General features: G+C 49.1%; 1 protein-coding gene across 4 annotated transcripts in view; it reads right to left on the bottom strand.

The window, feature by feature from the left end:
• Nucleotides 1–311: 311 nt before the first annotated feature.
• Nucleotides 312–20377, bottom strand: part of chst11 (carbohydrate (chondroitin 4) sulfotransferase 11) — a 114558-nt gene continuing 94492 nt past the window's right edge. For all 4 annotated transcript variants that reach the window (XM_031831715.1, XM_031831716.1, XM_031831714.1 and 1 more), the window contains 2 exons: nucleotides 6135–6364; nucleotides 312–5666 (listed from right to left, as the gene is read on the bottom strand). In XM_031831715.1, coding sequence (XP_031687575.1) covers nucleotides 5042–5666; nucleotides 6135–6364 — 855 coding nt within the window. In that variant the 3' untranslated portion in view covers nucleotides 312–5041. The remainder of the gene's footprint in view (nucleotides 5667–6134; nucleotides 6365–20377) is intronic.

Here is a 20377-nt window from a genome sequence, read left to right as displayed (position 1 = left end):
AATGTCTCCATGTAACCATGGAAACGCGGGAAATTGTTTTGGCAGACCGGCATGTGCAGGCTTTTCACAAACAAAACAGATGGCATGTTTTGTAACGCCAAGCTTAGAATCATTAGGTGGCATGGGGGGCCCATGGTTTGACGAGACAATATCCATGCCAACCAGAGAATACCCATGGAACCACTGGGCAGCGAGTGATAATGTGACAAATATGTGTGCGTGATTAGCGTTTTGATATATAGAATGTTGTGTGTTTGTTGTGTCTGTGTTCACACACTTGCTTGTAGGCAGACAGTGAAAAAACACATTCGTCTGGGGCATCTGGGTTTGTTTGAGGCATTTTATTGTGAAAACATCAGACAAAATGAACCATGGAACACTGCTGGGGAATCACAACTCCTCCCCCACTACCTGCAGTCGATATATTCAATTATTCATGTTTCTGGTGAGAGGGCCTTGATGATGAACCGACAGTCTGTCCCGTGAGGAAAAGTCCAGGTGTGTTGCCATGGAGACCACCAGGAGGAATGTTATGAGTAGTCGTTGGGGAATGAATAAATAAATGCAACATAGCCTGTTTGAGTGAGTTCCTCGAGTTACTCTTAAGTTACTCGCAGGTACAGTACAGAGCGACCTTTCCAATACACACACACAGCTCAGATACACACTCGTTGGTACAGCACATTGTGACCTCTCCGACACACACACTGGCCGATGACATGGCATCTGACAGCAGAGGAGCCTGCCTAGACTCTCAACAACATTGATTTAAGTGAACACAGCTCAACACACACTGTCACTATTTGGCAACGGATGAGAACACTGAAACCAGCACACAGAGATCTGAGGGTTGAGGTGTGGTTTTGAAGGGTGTACGTACAACCTCTGAGCAACACAGAGCCACAGGAAACCATCCAGTATCTGGCTTAGGAGAAGAAGGCTTAGGAGAAGAGGGAAGATCTGAGCAGAGCAAGCGTTTCAAAAACCCTCTATTTGCATAGCCTCTTGATGTGGTCACATGAGTCTCTCTACAGGTGATCTGACTGTGTTAGTGTGTGGGATGCTGTTTTTCAACTTGAATCTGACAATTGAAGAGGGAGAGAGTGTGTGTGTGTGTGTGTGTGTGTGTGTGTGTGTGTGTGTGTGTGTGTGTGTGTGTGTGTGTGTGTGTGTGTGTGTGTGTGTGTGGACTGACCAATCAGATGACAGTAATATGCTCCAATGAGAGGAATGAAAAGGCACAGATCATTTCAGCACCCAGTGACTGTCTGTGGTGACCCTATAAGGTACTGTCTGTGGTGACCCTATAAGGTACTGTCTGTGGTGACCCTATAAGGTACTGTCTGTGGTGACCCTATAAGGTACTGTCTGTGGTGACCCTATAAAAGGTACTGTCTGTGGTGACTGAAGTGCCCTGTGGTCATGTACTATAGGCTATGCAGGAGGCAACCATAGAATGGATTGGACATAATCATAAACTGGGTTCTATCTATACGTTATATTTCTATGAGGTCAATGAAAAGTGTGGAAGCTGCTGTGGAGTGTTGCTGACAGAGGAATACAACAGAACAACATAGAAAGACATAATTAAGACAGGGAAAAGGAAAATAAAAGAGCTCTATTACCATTCCAGGCTTTGGTTCCTGTGCAGTTGAGTGGGAGATCTTCTCTAACCACCTTCCAGAGATTTCAACAGTTGGCAATATTTTGAGCATTTCTGAAAAGCCTCATGGTCTGAGTTGGTACCAAAGGGCTAATTTGTGACAGCAGGAAACATCATGGGGACCCTTTTATGTGTAACACAAAGGAAGTTCCATGGGCATTATGGGGATGTTTTTACTGTTGCACAGATACTAATTGAAAAAGAATATCTCAGACAGAAAGATAAACTATTCACAATAAAACCACTGACAGAATACTGCCCCATCCATGCTTATCTCTGGCTAGAAACCCCCGGCCCCAGAGTGGATATGTTTACGTATGTGCAGAGGAGCGCGCACTTCCTGTGCTTCTGCATTTAGCAACACAGTAAATATGTCATTCAGTCCAACAATAGACATCGTTCTCCAACAACATAAATATACCCGTACACTTGTCAATAAATACTTATACAGAACAAGAACACTAAATGGACATGTCAGAATTGGATTCAGGTGGATTTATAGGTACAGTGAGCTAGGATATGGAATAAGAATGGAGAATAAAACGTGTTTGAATCAGGTCAGTATTTCCACAGGGGTCGTTAGGCTGGGCCTCTGTGGGATTTTAACAGCTCTGTTTGTATAAGAAGCCAGTCCTTTTCCTGTTGCGAGGGTAGGGATCACTGCCACTGTCCAAAAACCCACTTCTGTTTTTATATGGGGCTGTTTTGGGAGAGGTTGGAGTCAAGAGGAGAGCACAGGAGAGGACTCCATAAAGCCTTTGGGTAAAGTGTCTCATTTTGGAGGCTAAATAGGCAGTTAGAGAGAAGCTGAGTGTGTGGTGTTTTAAATGTGTCCATACCCAACCAAACCCCCCTCTCCCTCCGTACCTTACTTACCAACCCTCACTAGAGTACAGCTGCTGAGTAAGGGGCTGCGTGGCATCAATATCTGTGTGTGTGTGTGTGTGTGTGTGTGTGTGTGTGTGTGTGTGTGTGTGTGTGTGTGTGTGTGTGTGTGTGTGTGTGTGTGTGTGTGTGTGAGAGGGAGAGCTCAGAATGCTCCCATTGTTTCTGTAAGTGGATGGAGTCGGAGATGTAGGCCAAACCAGTAGCCTTCCTCTTTATCAGAGCCAGATGTGAAGGGCCTTGTTCCTCCAAACCAGCAGCCTTCCTCTTTATCAGAGCCAGATGTGGAGGACCTTGTTCCTCCAAACCAGTTGCTAATTATAACGACACACACATGCAAGCATACACAACTGACACCAATATTTTAGAAGCTATGACAGAATGAGGTGAGCTTGTCATTAGTCACCCCGCCTGTCTAAACTAAACAGTCAGAGGGACAGATGAATATAGAAGTGAATCATTTCTGTGCAGCTGTTACTTCTGCTCAGACCTAGCAATATAAAAATACACAACTTTCCCAATAAACGTCCCTCTCTCTTTGAAGTCTGAGTGGAGGAAGAATGACAAAGGGGTGTAAAGAATAAAGAGGACTCCCTCTCTCCCAGCTTGGCTAATTAAGTTGTCTTCTCTCTCCCTCCGTCGCCCACTCCTGCACTGTGTATACGACTCTCTGCGATCCCATAGACTACACAGAGTAATGGTTAGACACTGCACTTTCACCTGAGGGCGACACACAGACCTGACTTTCACCGCCAGACTCAAAGGTAGACGGTTCCATGATCGATCATTATCAAGGCAACCACTGCTCTTGTTTCTGATTCTGAGCAGTAGCCTGCGATGTAGATATGTATGTGGAATACTTTTCTCATGCTGTAGTTTTCATTTTTGTAAATTATTGGATGTAGCGAAAAGTACTGATAAGAGTTGAGTAGACCCTTTCTGCCATTGGCAGTGTTCCAACCCTTTGGCACCAGACTCAGTGGACTAAGGGGGAGAAAGGGAATAACTCTAAATCCCATGGGAAGTCCCAGCTCTCACGCACAGAGAAACCAAAGCCACAGACTTCACTACATTGTACACCCTTGGTAAAAAAAGGAAGAAAATTAAAATGTTATCATTAACAGTGTACCGGAGGCAACTCAGGACAAAAAAAACATGAGAAACAAAACTCATAAAAACAATGTTATCTTTAAAAATCTACTGAAACGTTCATCTGCCAAGAAAACAAATATTAAAATCTCCCCTCCCCCCTCCCCCCCGGCAGTAAAAGCAGTTTAAATAATATTTTTTTATTGCTGCTCGCAGCAATGTTTTCATAAGACAATAAAACGAAGACATTAAAAAAAAAGACTTAATTTACTAAAATACATGATTGGTCGTCGAAGCGGAGGGGGGGTTATTGCCCGTGGGCGGGGTTATGGCCCTCCCTGTTTTAAGGGCGTGGCGTGGGCGGGGTTATGAGATCCTGTCCCTTAAACCCTTTCACAGCCACACGAGCCATCTCTTCTTCAGTTCCTCTCTGGGTCAGTGGGAGGCCCCTAACACCTGTCAATCACATCCGGTAAACCCATTCACAACGGCACTTCCTTTCTCCTTCTGACCACTTCCTGTGGCTTAAAGCCTTGAGGGTGCTCAGCATCTTTCTAAAAAGGCCGCCGTTTCAGATCCTGCTGTGGGAGTCTGATGCCTCACCTAGCAAACCTCAGGAGTTCTTTTCACCTATGACGATGGCGATTTTGACAGCATAGCTACTACTTTAGAGCAGTTGGCTGTAAATTGTAGCTCCACTGTTTACACCTGATGGTTCTAGAGGTCTTTAGAGCAAAGTCAATAGACAGCTATAATGAGGAGGGCTTGAGGTGGAGCCAAGAGCCAGTATACTTATCAAATGTATAATTGGTGAGTGCTATCAAACACACCCAGGATACAGCACACTGAAGGACATGGATGTGTTTTACAATTTGACGGAGTTTCGTTATTGTTCGTTATAAAATAAGCTCAGCTCCCATGATGCTTTGGGGCCAGGGCGCGTGCATGCGAGGTCACCATTTGCTGTGCAAAATCCAAAGCAGCCTAATTGGTCAAGAGTCCCAACTCATTTACATACAGAACACACATTGACCACTCTCCAAGAGCCCTGCTTCTCTCTTCTATTTCCCCTCTTAGAAATCCTCTGACATCAGCTCCGCCTGAACCCTGCATTCTGATGCTATAGGATCTCCCCTTCCTCCTTTATTACCTTCAGGACAATGCTGATTGGATAACAAAGACTCTTTCACATCCAATCAGATCCAGCACCTATCCTCAATCTCTGTCCCTCCCATTCACCTCAGCCCTTCCTATTCACCCCCAGAAACAGTGACGACAGTTTTTGAATAAAGCTTTCGCAAAAATATCCATTCTCCTCTCTCTCAGTTATTTTTTTCTTCTCTTATTAAAAGTGGATCGTGCCCAGAGTCCTAACTGGCTAGTCAAGTCCTGGTCCTCTAGTCGTTAGTCCAGTCGCAGATAGCTTGGCGTGGAGTAGTTGAACATGAGGAAGTCTAGTTTATACAGCTGGAAGAGCTGGCTGTGCTGCCGGGAGCTGATGTTGCTGAAGAACTGGGCCGTCATGCTGTCTGTGGTGCGGGTGGACTTGGCGTAGGTCGGGAAGCGCACCGACTCGCCAACCCCCGCCAGCCGCAGAACGTACTTGGCGTCTTCCTCCAGGGTTTCGTACTTGCCCACCAGGTCATAGTGGATGTGACAGGGGTGGCACAGCTGGTACACCGTCTGCCAGTGCTCGTTGAGCGGGCCGTCGCGTTGCGTGGCCGGGTCGACAAGATACTCGGCGAACTCCCGGAACTTGACATCGGCGCCGTTGAGCAGCGCCTCCTGCGTGGCGTTCTTGCGGTAGCGGCGGACGATCTTGGTGCCGAAGCGGCGGTGGAAGGAGGAGTTGTACTTGAGGGTGAACTTGTTGCGGTAAGCGGAGACGAGCCTCTCGAAGGGCTCCCGGACAAACAGGAACTTTAGGTAGCTCTTGAGGCGGTGGTTGATCTCAGAAATGCTGTACTGATTCAGATATTTCAGGTTGGACGGGACGTGGGCCTCATTGGAAGGGATCTCCATAGGGTCACTGGGATGGAGAGAAATAAAGACCATGAGGAACAGAATTAAAAACAACACAAACAATGAAAAGTATCTAAAGTGTAGTAAGAGAGGTAGTCATAGAAACAGCAGTTATAAACACTGAGTATGGAAAACATTAGGAACACCTGCTTTTTCCATGACAGACTGACCAGGTGAATCCAGGTGAAATCTATGATCCCTCATTGATGTCCCTTGTTAAATAAGGATTTTTAAGCCTTGAGACAATTGAGACATGGATTGTGTCTGTTTGTCATTCAGAGGGTGAATGGGCTAGACAACATATTTATGTGCCTTTGAACGGGGTATGGTAGTAGGTGCCAGGTGCACCGGTTTGTGTCAAGAACTGCAACGCTGCTGGGTTTTTCACGCTCAACAGTTATTTATTGTGTTCCTTTCGGAAAATGTGTCTTGCATGTTATGTCAAATCTCAATAGTAGTTTCCTGTGCTACTGACCTGTACTTGCCGTGTCCCGTGAGGACCATCATGACGCGTTTCCAGTTGGTACAGGCCACCTTGGGGACATAGCAGTAGATGAGCTCATGCTCCTCATCCACCACCAGGTGTTTGAGGTCACCAGGGGTCAGGACCCGGCGCTTGCGGCTGGATGCACTCTGGGCCCGACATGACTCTGCTACCTGGTCTCTCCTCCCCTGGTGGAGGATGGCGGCACTGGAGAACTCCGACTGGGGGAGAGAGAGAAGAAGAAGAAGAGAGATATATTAATCTTCTGGAATACCAATGATGATCTATGGGGAGCTGACTAATACAATATGCATAGTTCCCATTTCATTCAACAGTAGCTCACTTGATCCACACATTTCAGTGTAAAGAAAGAAGGATGGGGGAAGAAGGGAGGGAATCATGGAAAGGGGAGAGGAGGAAGTGAGGGAGGGCTGTTCTTGATCTAAAGTGCAGGAATGTTTTCTTAGAGCTGGTGATTATTTTTGCTCTCTATCCTGAATAACCCTTTCAGGGAATTCCCTTGTTTCCCCGGGGACTCTAAATCGATCAGATCGTGTCCTGTGTCGCTCCACTGAGTCGCTCCACATTCTCAGACACACGCACGTGCACACACAGCACGACAGCCAGTCAGTGCCACAGCTGTATGCCATACCAGAGACTAGAGAATAGGGCTAGGCCTTTGAGGAGGGTTGATAAAATAACTCATGTCTGGGACCACCTCCGTGCTCTCAGCACTTAACCAAACTAAAAGCCTTGTGTTAGTACTTGAACCCCCTCTTAACCATTTATCAAGTGACACGTATATACAGTATATGGCATCTAAGTAAACGTGAACAAATCATGCTTTGTACACCTAAATATAACTGTGAGACAGGTTCTGCCAGTTAAAATCAATTAGCCATTGGAGAGATAATGTGGATATGATCAAACATAAAGCTCAAAGAGCAGACGCTGTGGGGTTATGATTGTTACGCTTCACGTCACAGTCCATTCCCCTGTAAGTAAAACCCATTCCCTTTAAGAGGTCATCAGAGACTGATAGTCATGAGTCACTGAAACATCAACGCTGAGATATTACTACTCCTGCTGTTATGGTCCCACGGGTGAAGTCTATTGTGCATCTAAAAATTGCATCATGATCCCTATAAAGCGCACTACTTTTGATCAGGACCTGGGCCCCAAAGTAGTGCACTATAGGAAATAGGGTGCTATTTCAGACGCACTCTATGTCTTTATCTGGGTTCCTGTCCTAAACACAGGTATGAACAGGTACTGTACTGAACTGAGCTACAGCCATACACATCAGAGAGACAGGACTGAGCTACAGCCATACACAGCAGAGAGACAGGACTGAGCTACAGCCATACACATCAGAGAGACAGGACTGAGCTTTACCCATACACAGCAGGGAGACAGGACTGAGCTACAGCCATACACATCAGAGAGACAGGTCTGAGCTTTACCCATACACAGCAGGGAGACAGGACTGAGCTACAGCCATACACATCAGAGAGACAGGTCTGAGCTTTACCCATACACAGCAGGGAGACAGGACTGAGCTACAGCCATACACAGCAGGGAGACAGGACTGAGCTACAGCCATACACATCAGAGAGCAGAACTGAGCTTTACCCATACACAGCAGGGAGACAGGACTGAGCTTTACCCATACACAGCAGGGAGACAGGACTGAACTACAGCCATACACAGCAGAGAGACAGGACTGAACTACAGCATTACACAGCTGAGAGACAGGACTGAACTACAGCCATACACATCAGAGAGTCAGGACTGAACTACAGCCATACACATCAGAGAGACAGGACTGAGCTACAGCCATACACAGCAGAGAGACAGGACTGAACTACAGCCATACACATCAGAGAGACAGGACTGAGCTTTACCCATACACAGCAGAGAGACAGGACTGAACTACAGCCATACACATCAGAGAGACAGGACTGAGCTACAGCCATACACAGCAGAGAGACAGGACTGAGCTACAGCCATACACATCAGAGAGACAGGACTGAGCTACAGCCATACACATCAGAGAGACAGGACTGAGCTTTACCCATACATAGCAGGGAGACAGGACTGAGCTACAGCCATACACATCAGAGAGACAGGACTGAGCTACAGCCATACACAGCAGAGAGACAGGACTGAACTACAGCCATACACATCAGAGAGCAGAACTGAGCTTTACCCATACACATCAGAGAGACAGGACTGAGCTTTACCCATACACAGCAGGGAGACAGGACTGAACTACAGCCATACACAGCAGAGAGACAGGACTGAACTACAGCCATACACAGCAGAAAGACAGGACTGAGCTACAGCCATACACATCAGAGAGACAGGACTGAGCTTTACCCATACACAGCAGGGAGACAGGACTGAGCTTTACCCATACACAGCAGAGAGACAGGACTGAACTACAGCCATACACAGCAGGGAGACAGGACTGAGCTACAGCCATACACATCAGAGAGACAGGACTGAGCTTTACCCATACACAGCAGGGAGACAGGACTGAGCTACAGCCATACACATCAGAGAGACAGGTCTGAGCTTTACCCATACACAGCAGGGAGACAGGACTGAGCTACAGCCATACACATCAGAGAGACAGGACTGAGCTACAGCCATACACATCAGAGAGACAGGACTGAGCTGAAGCCATACACAGCAGGGAGACAGGACTGAGCTTTACCCATACACATCAGAGAAACAGGACTGAGCTACAGCCATACACAGCAGGGAGACAGGACTGAGCTACAGCCATACACATCAGAGAGACAGGACTGAGCTACAGCCATACACATCAGAGAGACAGGACTGAACTACAGCCATACACAGCAGAGAGACAGGACTGAACTACAGCCATACACGGCAGAGAGGCAGGACTGAGCTACAGCCATACACATCAGAGAGACAGGACTGAGCTTTACCCATACACATCAGGGAGACAGGACTGAGCTTTACGCATACACAGCAGAGAGACAGGACTGAACTACAGCCATACACAGCAGGGAGACAGGACTGAGCTACAGCCATACACATCAGAGAGCAGAACTGAGCTTTACCCATACACAGCAGGGAGACAGGACTGAGCTTTACCCATACACAGCAGGGAGACAGGACTGAACTACAGCCATACACAGCAGAGAGACAGGACTGAACTACAGCATTACACAGCTGAGAGACAGGACTGAACTACAGCCATACACATCAGAGAGTCAGGACTGAACTACAGCCATACACATCAGAGAGACAGGACTGAGCTACAGCCATACACAGCAGAGAGACAGGACTGAACTACAGCCATACACATCAGAGAGACAGGACTGAGCTTTACCCATACACAGCAGAGAGACAGGACTGAACTACAGCCATACACATCAGAGAGACAGGACTGAGCTACAGCCATACACAGCAGAGAGACAGGACTGAGCTACAGCCATACACATCAGAGAGACAGGACTGAGCTACAGCCATACACATCAGAGAGACAGGACTGAGCTTTACCCATACATAGCAGGGAGACAGGACTGAGCTACAGCCATACACATCAGAGAGACAGGACTGAGCTACAGCCATACACAGCAGAGAGACAGGACTGAACTACAGCCATACACATCAGAGAGCAGAACTGAGCTTTACCCATACACATCAGAGAGACAGGACTGAGCTTTACCCATACACAGCAGGGAGACAGGACTGAACTACAGCCATACACAGCAGAGAGACAGGACTGAACTACAGCCATACACAGCAGAAAGACAGGACTGAGCTACAGCCATACACATCAGAGAGACAGGACTGAGCTTTACCCATACACAGCAGGGAGACAGGACTGAGCTTTACCCATACACAGCAGAGAGACAGGACTGAACTACAGCCATACACAGCAGGGAGACAGGACTGAGCTACAGCCATACACATCAGAGAGACAGGACTGAGCTTTACCCATACACAGCAGGGAGACAGGACTGAGCTACAGCCATACACATCAGAGAGACAGGTCTGAGCTTTACCCATACACAGCAGGGAGACAGGACTGAGCTACAGCCATACACATCAGAGAGACAGGACTGAGCTACAGCCATACACATCAGAGAGACAGGACTGAGCTGAAGCCATACACAGCAGGGAGACAGGACTGAGCTTTACCCATACACATCAGAGAAACAGGACTGAGCTACAGCCATACACAGCAGGGAGACAGGACTGAGCTACAGCCATACACATCAGAGAGACAGGACTGAGCTACAGCCATACACATCAGAGAGACAGGACTGAACTACAGCCATACACAGCAGAGAGACAGGACTGAACTACAGCCATACACGGCAGAGAGGCAGGACTGAGCTACAGCCATACACATCAGAGAGACAGGACTGAGCTTTACCCATACACATCAGGGAGACAGGACTGAGCTTTACGCATACACAGCAGAGAGACAGGACTGAACTACAGCCATACACAGCAGGGAGACAGGACTGAGCTACAGCCATACACATCAGAGAGACAGGACTGAGCTTTACCTATACACAGCAGGGAGACAGGACTGAGCTTTACCCATACACAGCAGGGAGACAGGACTGAGCTACAGCCATACACATCAGAGAGACAGGACTGAGCTTTACCCATACACAGCAGGGAGACAGGACTGAGCTACAGCCATACACATCAGAGAGACAGGACTGAGCTACAGCCATACACATCAGAGAGACAGGACTGAGCTTTACCCATACATAGCAGGGAGACAGGACTGAGCTACAGCCATACACATCAGAGAGACAGGACTGAGCTACAGCCATACACAGCAGAGAGACAGGACTGAACTACAGCCATACACATCAGAGAGCAGAACTGAGCTTTACCCATACACATCAGAGAGACAGGACTGAGCTTTACCCATACACAGCAGGGAGACAGGACTGAACTACAGCCATACACAGCAGAGAGACAGGACTGAACTACAGCCATACACAGCAGAGAGACAGGACTGAACTACCGCCATACACAGCAGAAAGACAGGACTGAGCTACAGCAATACACATCAGAGAGACAGGACTGAGCTTTACCCATACACAGCAGGGAGACAGGACTGAGCTTTACCCATACACAGCAGAGAGACAGGACTGAACTACAGCTATACACAGCAGGGAGACAGGACTGAGCTACAGCCATACACATCAGAGAGACAGGACTGAGCTTTACCCATACACAGCAGGGAGACAGGACTGAGCTACAGCCATACACATCAGAGAGACAGGTCTGAGCTTTACCCATACACAGCAGGGAGACAGGACTGAGCTACAGCCATACACATCAGAGAGACAGGACTGAGCTACAGCCATACACATCAGAGAGACAGGACTGAGCTTTACCCATACATAGCAGGGAGACAGGACTGAGCTACAGCCATACACATCAGAGAGACAGGACTGAGCTACAGCCATACACAGCAGAGAGACACGACTGAACTACAGCCATACACATCAGAGAGCAGAACTGAGCTTTACCCATACACATCAGAGAGACAGGACTGAGCTTTACCCATACACAGCAGGGAGACAGGACTGAACTACAGCCATACACAGCAGAGAGACAGGACTGAACTACAGCCATACACAGCAGAAAGACAGGACTGAGCTACAGCCATACACATCAGAGAGACAGGACTGAGCTTTACCCATACACAGCAGGGAGACAGGACTGAGCTTTACCCATACACAGCAGAGAGACAGGACTGAACTACAGCCATACACAGCAGGGAGACAGGACTGAGCTACAGCCATACACATCAGAGAGACAGGACTGAGCTTTACCCATACACAGCAGGGAGACAGGACTGAGCTACAGCCATACACATCAGAGAGACAGGTCTGAGCTTTACCCATACACAGCAGGGAGACAGGACTGATCTACAGCCATACACATCAGAGAGACAGGACTGAGCTACAGCCATACACATCAGAGAGACAGGACTGAGCTGAAGCCATACACAGCAGGGAGACAGGACTGAGCGACAGCCATACACATCAGAGAGACAGGACTGAGCTTTACGCATACACCGCAGAGAGACAGGACTGAACTACAGCCATACACAGCAGGGAGACAGGACTGAGCGACAGCCATACACATCAGAGAGACAGGACTGAGCTTTACCCATACACAGCAGGGAGACAGGACTGAGCTTTACGCATACACAGCAGAGAGACAGGACTGAACTACAGCCATACACAGCAGGGAGACAGGACTGAGCTACAGCCATACACATCAGAGAGACAGGACTGAGCTTTACCTATACACAGCAGGGAGACAGGACTGAGCTTTACCCATACACAGCAGGGAGACAGGACTGAGCTACAGCCATACACATCAGAGAGACAGGACTGAGCTTTACCCATACACAGCAGGGAGACAGGACTGAGCTACAGCCATACACAGCAGAGAGACAGGACTGAACTACAGCCATACACAGCAGAAAGACAGGACTGAGCTACAGCCATACACATCAGAGAGACAGGACTGAGCTTTACCCATACACAGCAGAGAGACAGGACTGAACTACAGCCATACACAGCAGGGAGACAGGGCTGAGCTACAGCCATACACATCAGAGAGACAGGACTGAGCTTTACCCATACACAGCAGGGAGACAGGACTGAGCTACAGCCATACACATCAGAGAGACAGGTCTGAGCTTTACCCACACACAGCAGGGAGACAGGACTGAGCTACAGCCATACACATCAGAGAGACAGGAGTGAGCTACAGCCATACACATCAGAAAGACAGGACTGAGCTGAAGCCATACACAGCAGGGAGACAGGACTGAGCTTTACCCATACACATCAGAGAAACAGGACTGACCTACAGCCATACACAGCAGGGAGACAGGACTGAGCTACAGCCATACACATCAGAGAGACAGGACTGAGCTACAGCCATACACATCAGAGAGACAGGACTGAACTACAGCCATACACAGCAGAGAGACAGGACTGAACTACAGCCATACACAGCAGAGAGGCAGGACTGAGCTACAGCCATACACATCAGAGAGACAGGACAGAGCTTTACCCATACACAGCAGGGAGACAGGACTGAGCTTTACGCATACACCGCAGAGAGACAGGACTGAACTACAGCCATACACAGCAGGGAGACAGGACTGAGCGACAGCCATACACATCAGAGAGAATGGACTGAGCTTTACCCATACACAGCAGGGAGACAGGACTGAGCTTTACGCATACACAGCAGAGAGACAGGACTGAACTACAGCCATACACAGCAGGGAGACAGGACTGAGCTACAGCCATACACATCAGAGAGACAGGACTGAGCTTTACCTATACACAGCAGGGAGACAGGACTGAGCTTTACCCATACACAGCAGGGAGACAGGACTGAGCTACAGCCATACACATCAGAGAGACAGGACTGAGCTACAGCCATACACATCAGAGAGACAGGACTGAGCTACAGCCATACACATCAGAGAGACAGGACTGAGCTTTACCCATACATAGCAGGGAGACAGGACTGAGCTACAGCCATACACATCAGAGAGACAGGACTGAGCTACAGCCATACACAGCAGAGAGACAGGACTGAACTACAGCCATACACATCAGAGAGCAGAACTGAGCTTTACCCATACACATCAGAGAGACAGGACTGAGCTTTACCCATACACAGCAGGGAGACAGGACTGAACTACAGCCATACACAGCAGAGAGACAGGACTGAACTACAGCCATACACAGCAGAGAGACAGGACTGAACTACAGCCATACACAGCAGAAAGACAGGACTGAGCTACAGCCATACACATCAGAGAGACAGGACTGAGCTTTACCCATACACAGCAGGGAGACAGGACTGAGCTTTACCCATACACAGCAGAGAGACAGGACTGAACTACAGCCATACACAGCAGGGAGACAGGACTGAGCTACAGCCATACACATCAGAGAGACAGGTCTGAGCTTTACCCATACACAGCAGGGAGACAGGACTGAGCTACAGCCATACACATCAGAGAGACAGGACTGAGCTACAGCCATACACATCAGAGAGACAGGACTGAGCTTTACCCATACACAGCAGGGAGACAGGACTGAGCTTTACCCATACACAGCAGAGAGACAGGACTGAACTACAGCCATACACAGCAGGGAGACAGGACTGAGCTACAGCCATACACATCAGAGAGACAGGACTGAGCTTTACCCATACACAGCAGGGAGACAGGACTGAGCTACAGCCATACACATCAGAGAGACAGGACTGAGCTACAGCCATACACATCAGAGAGACAGGACTGAGCTACAGCCATACACATCAGAGAGACAGGACTGAGCTTTACCCATACATAGCAGGGAGACAGGACTGAGCTACAGCCATACACATCAGAGAGACAGGACTGAGCTACAGCCATACACAGCAGAGAGACAGGACTGAACTACAGCCATACACATCAGAGAGCAGAACTGAGCTTTACCCATACACATCAGAGAGACAGGACTGAGCTTTACCCATACACAGCAGGGAGACAGGACTGAACTACAGCCATACACAGCAGAGAGACAGGACTGAACTACAGCCATACACAGCAGAGAGACAGGACTGAACTACAGCCATACACAGCAGAAAGACAGGACTGAGCTACAGCCATACACATCAGAGAGACAGGACTGAGCTTTACCCATACACAGCAGGGAGACAGGACTGAGCTTTACCCATACACAGCAGAGAGACAGGACTGAACTACAGCCATACACAGCAGGGAGACAGGACTGAGCTACAGCCATACACATCAGAGAGACAGGTCTGAGCTTTACCCATACACAGCAGGGAGACAGGACTGAGCTACAGCCATACACATCAGAGAGACAGGACTGAGCTACAGCCATACACATCAGAGAGACAGGACTGAGCTTTACCCATACATAGCAGGGAGACAGGACTGAGCTACAGCCATACACATCAGAGAGACAGGACTGAACTACAGCCATACACAGCAGAGAGACAGGACTGAACTACAGCCATACACAGCAGAGAGGCAGGACTGAGCTACAGCCATACACATCAGAGAGACAGGACTGAGCTTTACCGATACACAGCAGGGAGACAGGACTGAGCTTTACGCATACACCGCAGAGAGACAGGACTGAACTACAGCCATACACAGCAGGGAGACAGGACTGAGCGACAGCCATACACATCAGAGAGACAGGACTGAGCTTTACCCATACACAGCAGGGAGACAGGACTGAGCTTTACGCATACACAGCAGAGAGACAGGACTGAACTACAGCCATACACAGCAGGGAGACAGGACTGAGCTACAGCCATACACATCAGAGAGACAGGACTGAGCTTTACCTATACACAGCAGGGAGACAGGACTGAGCTTTACCCATACACAGCAGGGAGACAGGACTGAGCTACAGCCATACACATCAGAGAGACAGGACTGAGCTTTACCCATACACAGCAGGGAGACAGGACTGAGCTACAGCCATACACAGCAGAGAGACAGGATTGAACTACAGCCATACACAGCAGAAAGACAGGACTGAGCTACAGCCATACACATCAGAGAGACAGGACTGAGCTTTACCCATACACAGCAGGGAGACAGGACTGAGCTTTACCCATACACAGCAGAGAGACAGGACTGAACTACAGCCATACACAGCAGGGAGACAGGGCTGAGCTACAGCCATACACATCAGAGAGACAGGACTGAGCTTTACCCATACACAGCAGGGAGACAGGACTGAGCTACAGCCATACACATCAGAGAGACAGGTCTGAGCTTTACCCACACACAGCAGGGAGACAGGACTGAGCTACAGCCATACACATCAGAGAGACAGGAGTGAGCTACAGCCATACACATCAGAGAGACAGGACTGAGCTGAAGCCATACACAGCAGGGAGACAGGACTGAGCTTTACCCATACACATCAGAGAAACAGGACTGACCTACAGCCATACACAGCAGGGAGACAGGACTGAGCTACAGCCATACACATCAGAGAGACAGGACTGAGCTACAGCCATACACATCAGAGAGACAGGACTGAACTACAGCCATACACAGCAGAGAGACAGGACTGAACTACAGCCATACACAGCAGAGAGGCAGGACTGAGCTACAGCCATACACATCAGAGAGACAGGACAGAGCTTTACCCATACACAGCAGGGAGACAGGACTGAGCTTTACGCATACACCGCAGAGAGACAGGACTGAACTACAGCCATACACAGCAGGGAGACAGGACTGAGCGACAGCCATACACATCAGAGAGAATGGACTGAGCTTTACCCATACACAGCAGGGAGACAGGACTGAGCTTTACGCATACACAGCAGAGAGACAGGACTGAACTACAGCCATACACAGCAGGGAGACAGGACTGAGCTACAGCCATACACATCAGAGAGACAGGACTGAGCTTTACCTATACACAGCAGGGAGACAGGACTGAGCTTTACCCATACACAGCAGGGAGACAGGACTGAGCTACAGCCATACACATCAGAGAGACAGGACTGAGCTTTACCCATACACAGCAGGGAGACAGGACTGAGCTACAGCCATACACATCAGAGAGACAGGACTGAGCTACAGCCATACACATCAGAGAGACAGGACTGAGCTACAGCCATACACATCAGAGAGACAGGACTGAGCTTTACCCATACATAGCAGGGAGACAGGACTGAGCTACAGCCATACACATCAGAGAGACAGGACTGAGCTACAGCCATACACAGCAGAGAGACAGGACTGAACTACAGCCATACACATCAGAGAGCAGAACTGAGCTTTACCCATACACATCAGAGAGACAGGACTGAGCTTTACCCATACACAGCAGGGAGACAGGACTGAACTACAGCCATACACAGCAGAGAGACAGGACTGAACTACAGCCATACACAGCAGAGAGACAGGACTGAACTACAGCCATACACAGCAGAAAGACAGGACTGAGCTACAGCCATACACATCAGAGAGACAGGACTGAGCTTTACCCATACACAGCAGGGAGACAGGACTGAGCTTTACCCATACACAGCAGAGAGACAGGACTGAACTACAGCCATACACAGCAGGGAGACAGGACTGAGCTACAGCCATACACATCAGAGAGACAGGTCTGAGCTTTACCCATACACAGCAGGGAGACAGGACTGAGCTACAGCCATACACATCAGAGAGACAGGACTGAGCTACAGCCATAAACATCAGAGAGACAGGACTGAGCTTTACCCATACATAGCAGGGAGACAGGACTGAGCTACAGCCATACACATCAGAGAGACAGGACTGAACTACAGCCATACACAGCAGAGAGACAGGACTGAACTACAGCCATACACAGCAGAGAGGCAGGACTGAGCTACAGCCATACACATCAGAGAGACAGGACTGAGCTTTACCGATACACAGCAGGGAGACAGGACTGAGCTTTACGCATACACCGCAGAGAGACAGGACTGAACTACAGCCATACACAGCAGGGAGACAGGACTGAGCTACAGCCATACACATCAGAGAGACAGGACTGAGCTTTACCCATACACAGCAGGGAGACAGGACTGAGCTACAGCCATACACATCAGAGAGACAGGACTGAGCTACAGCCATACACATCAGAGAGACAGGACTGAGCTACAGCCATACACATCAGAGAGACAGGACTGAGCTTTACCCATACATAGCAGGGAGACAGGACTGAGCTACAGCCATACACATCAGAGAGACAGGACTGAGCTACAGCCATACACAGCAGAGAGACAGGACTGAACTACAGCCATACACATCAGAGAGCAGAACTGAGCTTTACCCATACACATCAGAGAGACAGGACTGAGCTTTACCCATACACAGCAGGGAGACAGGACTGAACTACAGCCATACACAGCAGAGAGACAGGACTGAACTACAGCCATACACAGCAGAGAGACAGGACTGAACTACAGCCATACACAGCAGAAAGACAGGACTGAGCTACAGCCATACACATCAGAGAGACAGGACTGAGCTTTACCCATACACAGCAGGGAGACAGGACTGAGCTTTACCCATACACAGCAGAGAGACAGGACTGAACTACAGCCATACACAGCAGGGAGACAGGACTGAGCTACAGCCATACACATCAGAGAGACAGGTCTGAGCTTTACCCATACACAGCAGGGAGACAGGACTGAGCTACAGCCATACACATCAGAGAGACAGGACTGAGCTACAGCCATAAACATCAGAGAGACAGGACTGAGCTTTACCCATACATAGCAGGGAGACAGGACTGAGCTACAGCCATACACATCAGAGAGACAGGACTGAACTACAGCCATACACAGCAGAGAGACAGGACTGAACTACAGCCATACACAGCAGAGAGGCAGGACTGAGCTACAGCCATACACATCAGAGAGACAGGACTGAGCTTTACCGATACACAGCAGGGAGACAGGACTGAGCTTTACGCATACACCGCAGAGAGACAGGACTGAACTACAGCCATACACAGCAGGGAGACAGGACTGAGCGACAGCCATACACATCAGAGAGACAGGACTGAGCTTTACCCATACACAGCAGGGAGACAGGACTGAGCTTTACGCATACACAGCAGAGAGACAGGACTGAACTACAGCCATACACAGCAGGGAGACAGGACTGAGCTACAGCCATACACATCAGAGAGACAGGACTGAGCTTTACCTATACACAGCAGGGAGACAGGACTGAGCTTTACCCATACACAGCAGGGAGACAGGACTGAGCTACAGCCATACACATCAGAGAGACAGGACTGAGCTTTACCCATACACAGCAGGGAGACAGGACTGAGCTACAGCCATACACAGCAGAGAGACAGGACTGAACTACAGCCATACACAGCAGAAAGACAGGACTGAGCTACAGCCATACACATCAGAGAGACAGGACTGAGCTTTACCCATACACAGCAGGGAGACAGGACTGAGCTTTACCCATACACAGCAGAGAGACAGGACTGAACTACAGCCATACACAGCAGGGAGACAGGGCTGAGCTACAGCCATACACATCAGAGAGACAGGACTGAGCTTTACCCATACACAGCAGGGAGACAGGACTGAGCTACAGCCATACACATCAGAGAGACAGGTCTGAGCTTTACCCACACACAGCAGGGAGACAGGACTGAGCTACAGCCATACACATCAGAGAGACAGGAGTGAGCTACAGCCATACACATCAGAGAGACAGGACTGAGCTGAAGCCATACACAGCAGGGAGACAGGACTGAGCTTTACCCATACACATCAGAGAAACAGGACTGACCTACAGCCATACACAGCAGGGAGACAGGACTGAGCTACAGCCATACACATCAGAGAGAGAGGACTGAGCTACAGCCATACACATCAGAGAGACAGGACTGAACTACAGCCATACACAGCAGAGAGACAGGACTGAACTACAGCCATACACAGCAGAGAGGCAGGACTGAGCTACAGCCATACACATCAGAGAGACAGGACAGAGCTTTACCCATACACAGCAGGGAGACAGGACTGAGCTTTACGCATACACCGCAGAGAGACAGGACTGAACTACAGCCATACACAGCAGGGAGACAGGACTGAGCGACAGCCATACACATCAGAGAGAATGGACTGAGCTTTACCCATACACAGCAGGGAGACAGGACTGAGCTTTACGCATACACAGCAGAGAGACAGGACTGAACTACAGCCATACACAGCAGGGAGACAGGACTGAGCTACAGCCATACACATCAGAGAGACAGGACTGAGCTTTACCTATACACAGCAGGGAGACAGGACTGAGCTTTACCCATACACAGCAGGGAGACAGGACTGAGCTACAGCCATACACATCAGAGAGACAGGACTGAGCTACAGCCATACACAGCAGGGAGACAGGACTGAGCTACAGCCATACACATCAGAGAGACAGGACTGAGCTACAGCCATACACATCAGATAGACAGGACTGAACTACAGCCATACACATCAGAAAGCAGGACTGAGCTACAGCCATACACAGCAGGGAGACAGGACTGAGCTACAGCCATACACATCAGAGAGACAGGACTGAGCTACAGCCATACACATCAGAGAGACAGGACTGAACTACAGCCATACACATCAGAAAGCAGGACTGAGCTACA

The sequence above is a fragment of the Oncorhynchus kisutch genome, linkage group LG9, assembly GCF_002021735.2.
Source record: "Oncorhynchus kisutch isolate 150728-3 linkage group LG9, Okis_V2, whole genome shotgun sequence".
NCBI lineage: Eukaryota > Metazoa > Chordata > Actinopteri > Salmoniformes > Salmonidae > Oncorhynchus > Oncorhynchus kisutch.
This window is presented reverse-complemented; position numbering and strand designations above follow the sequence as displayed.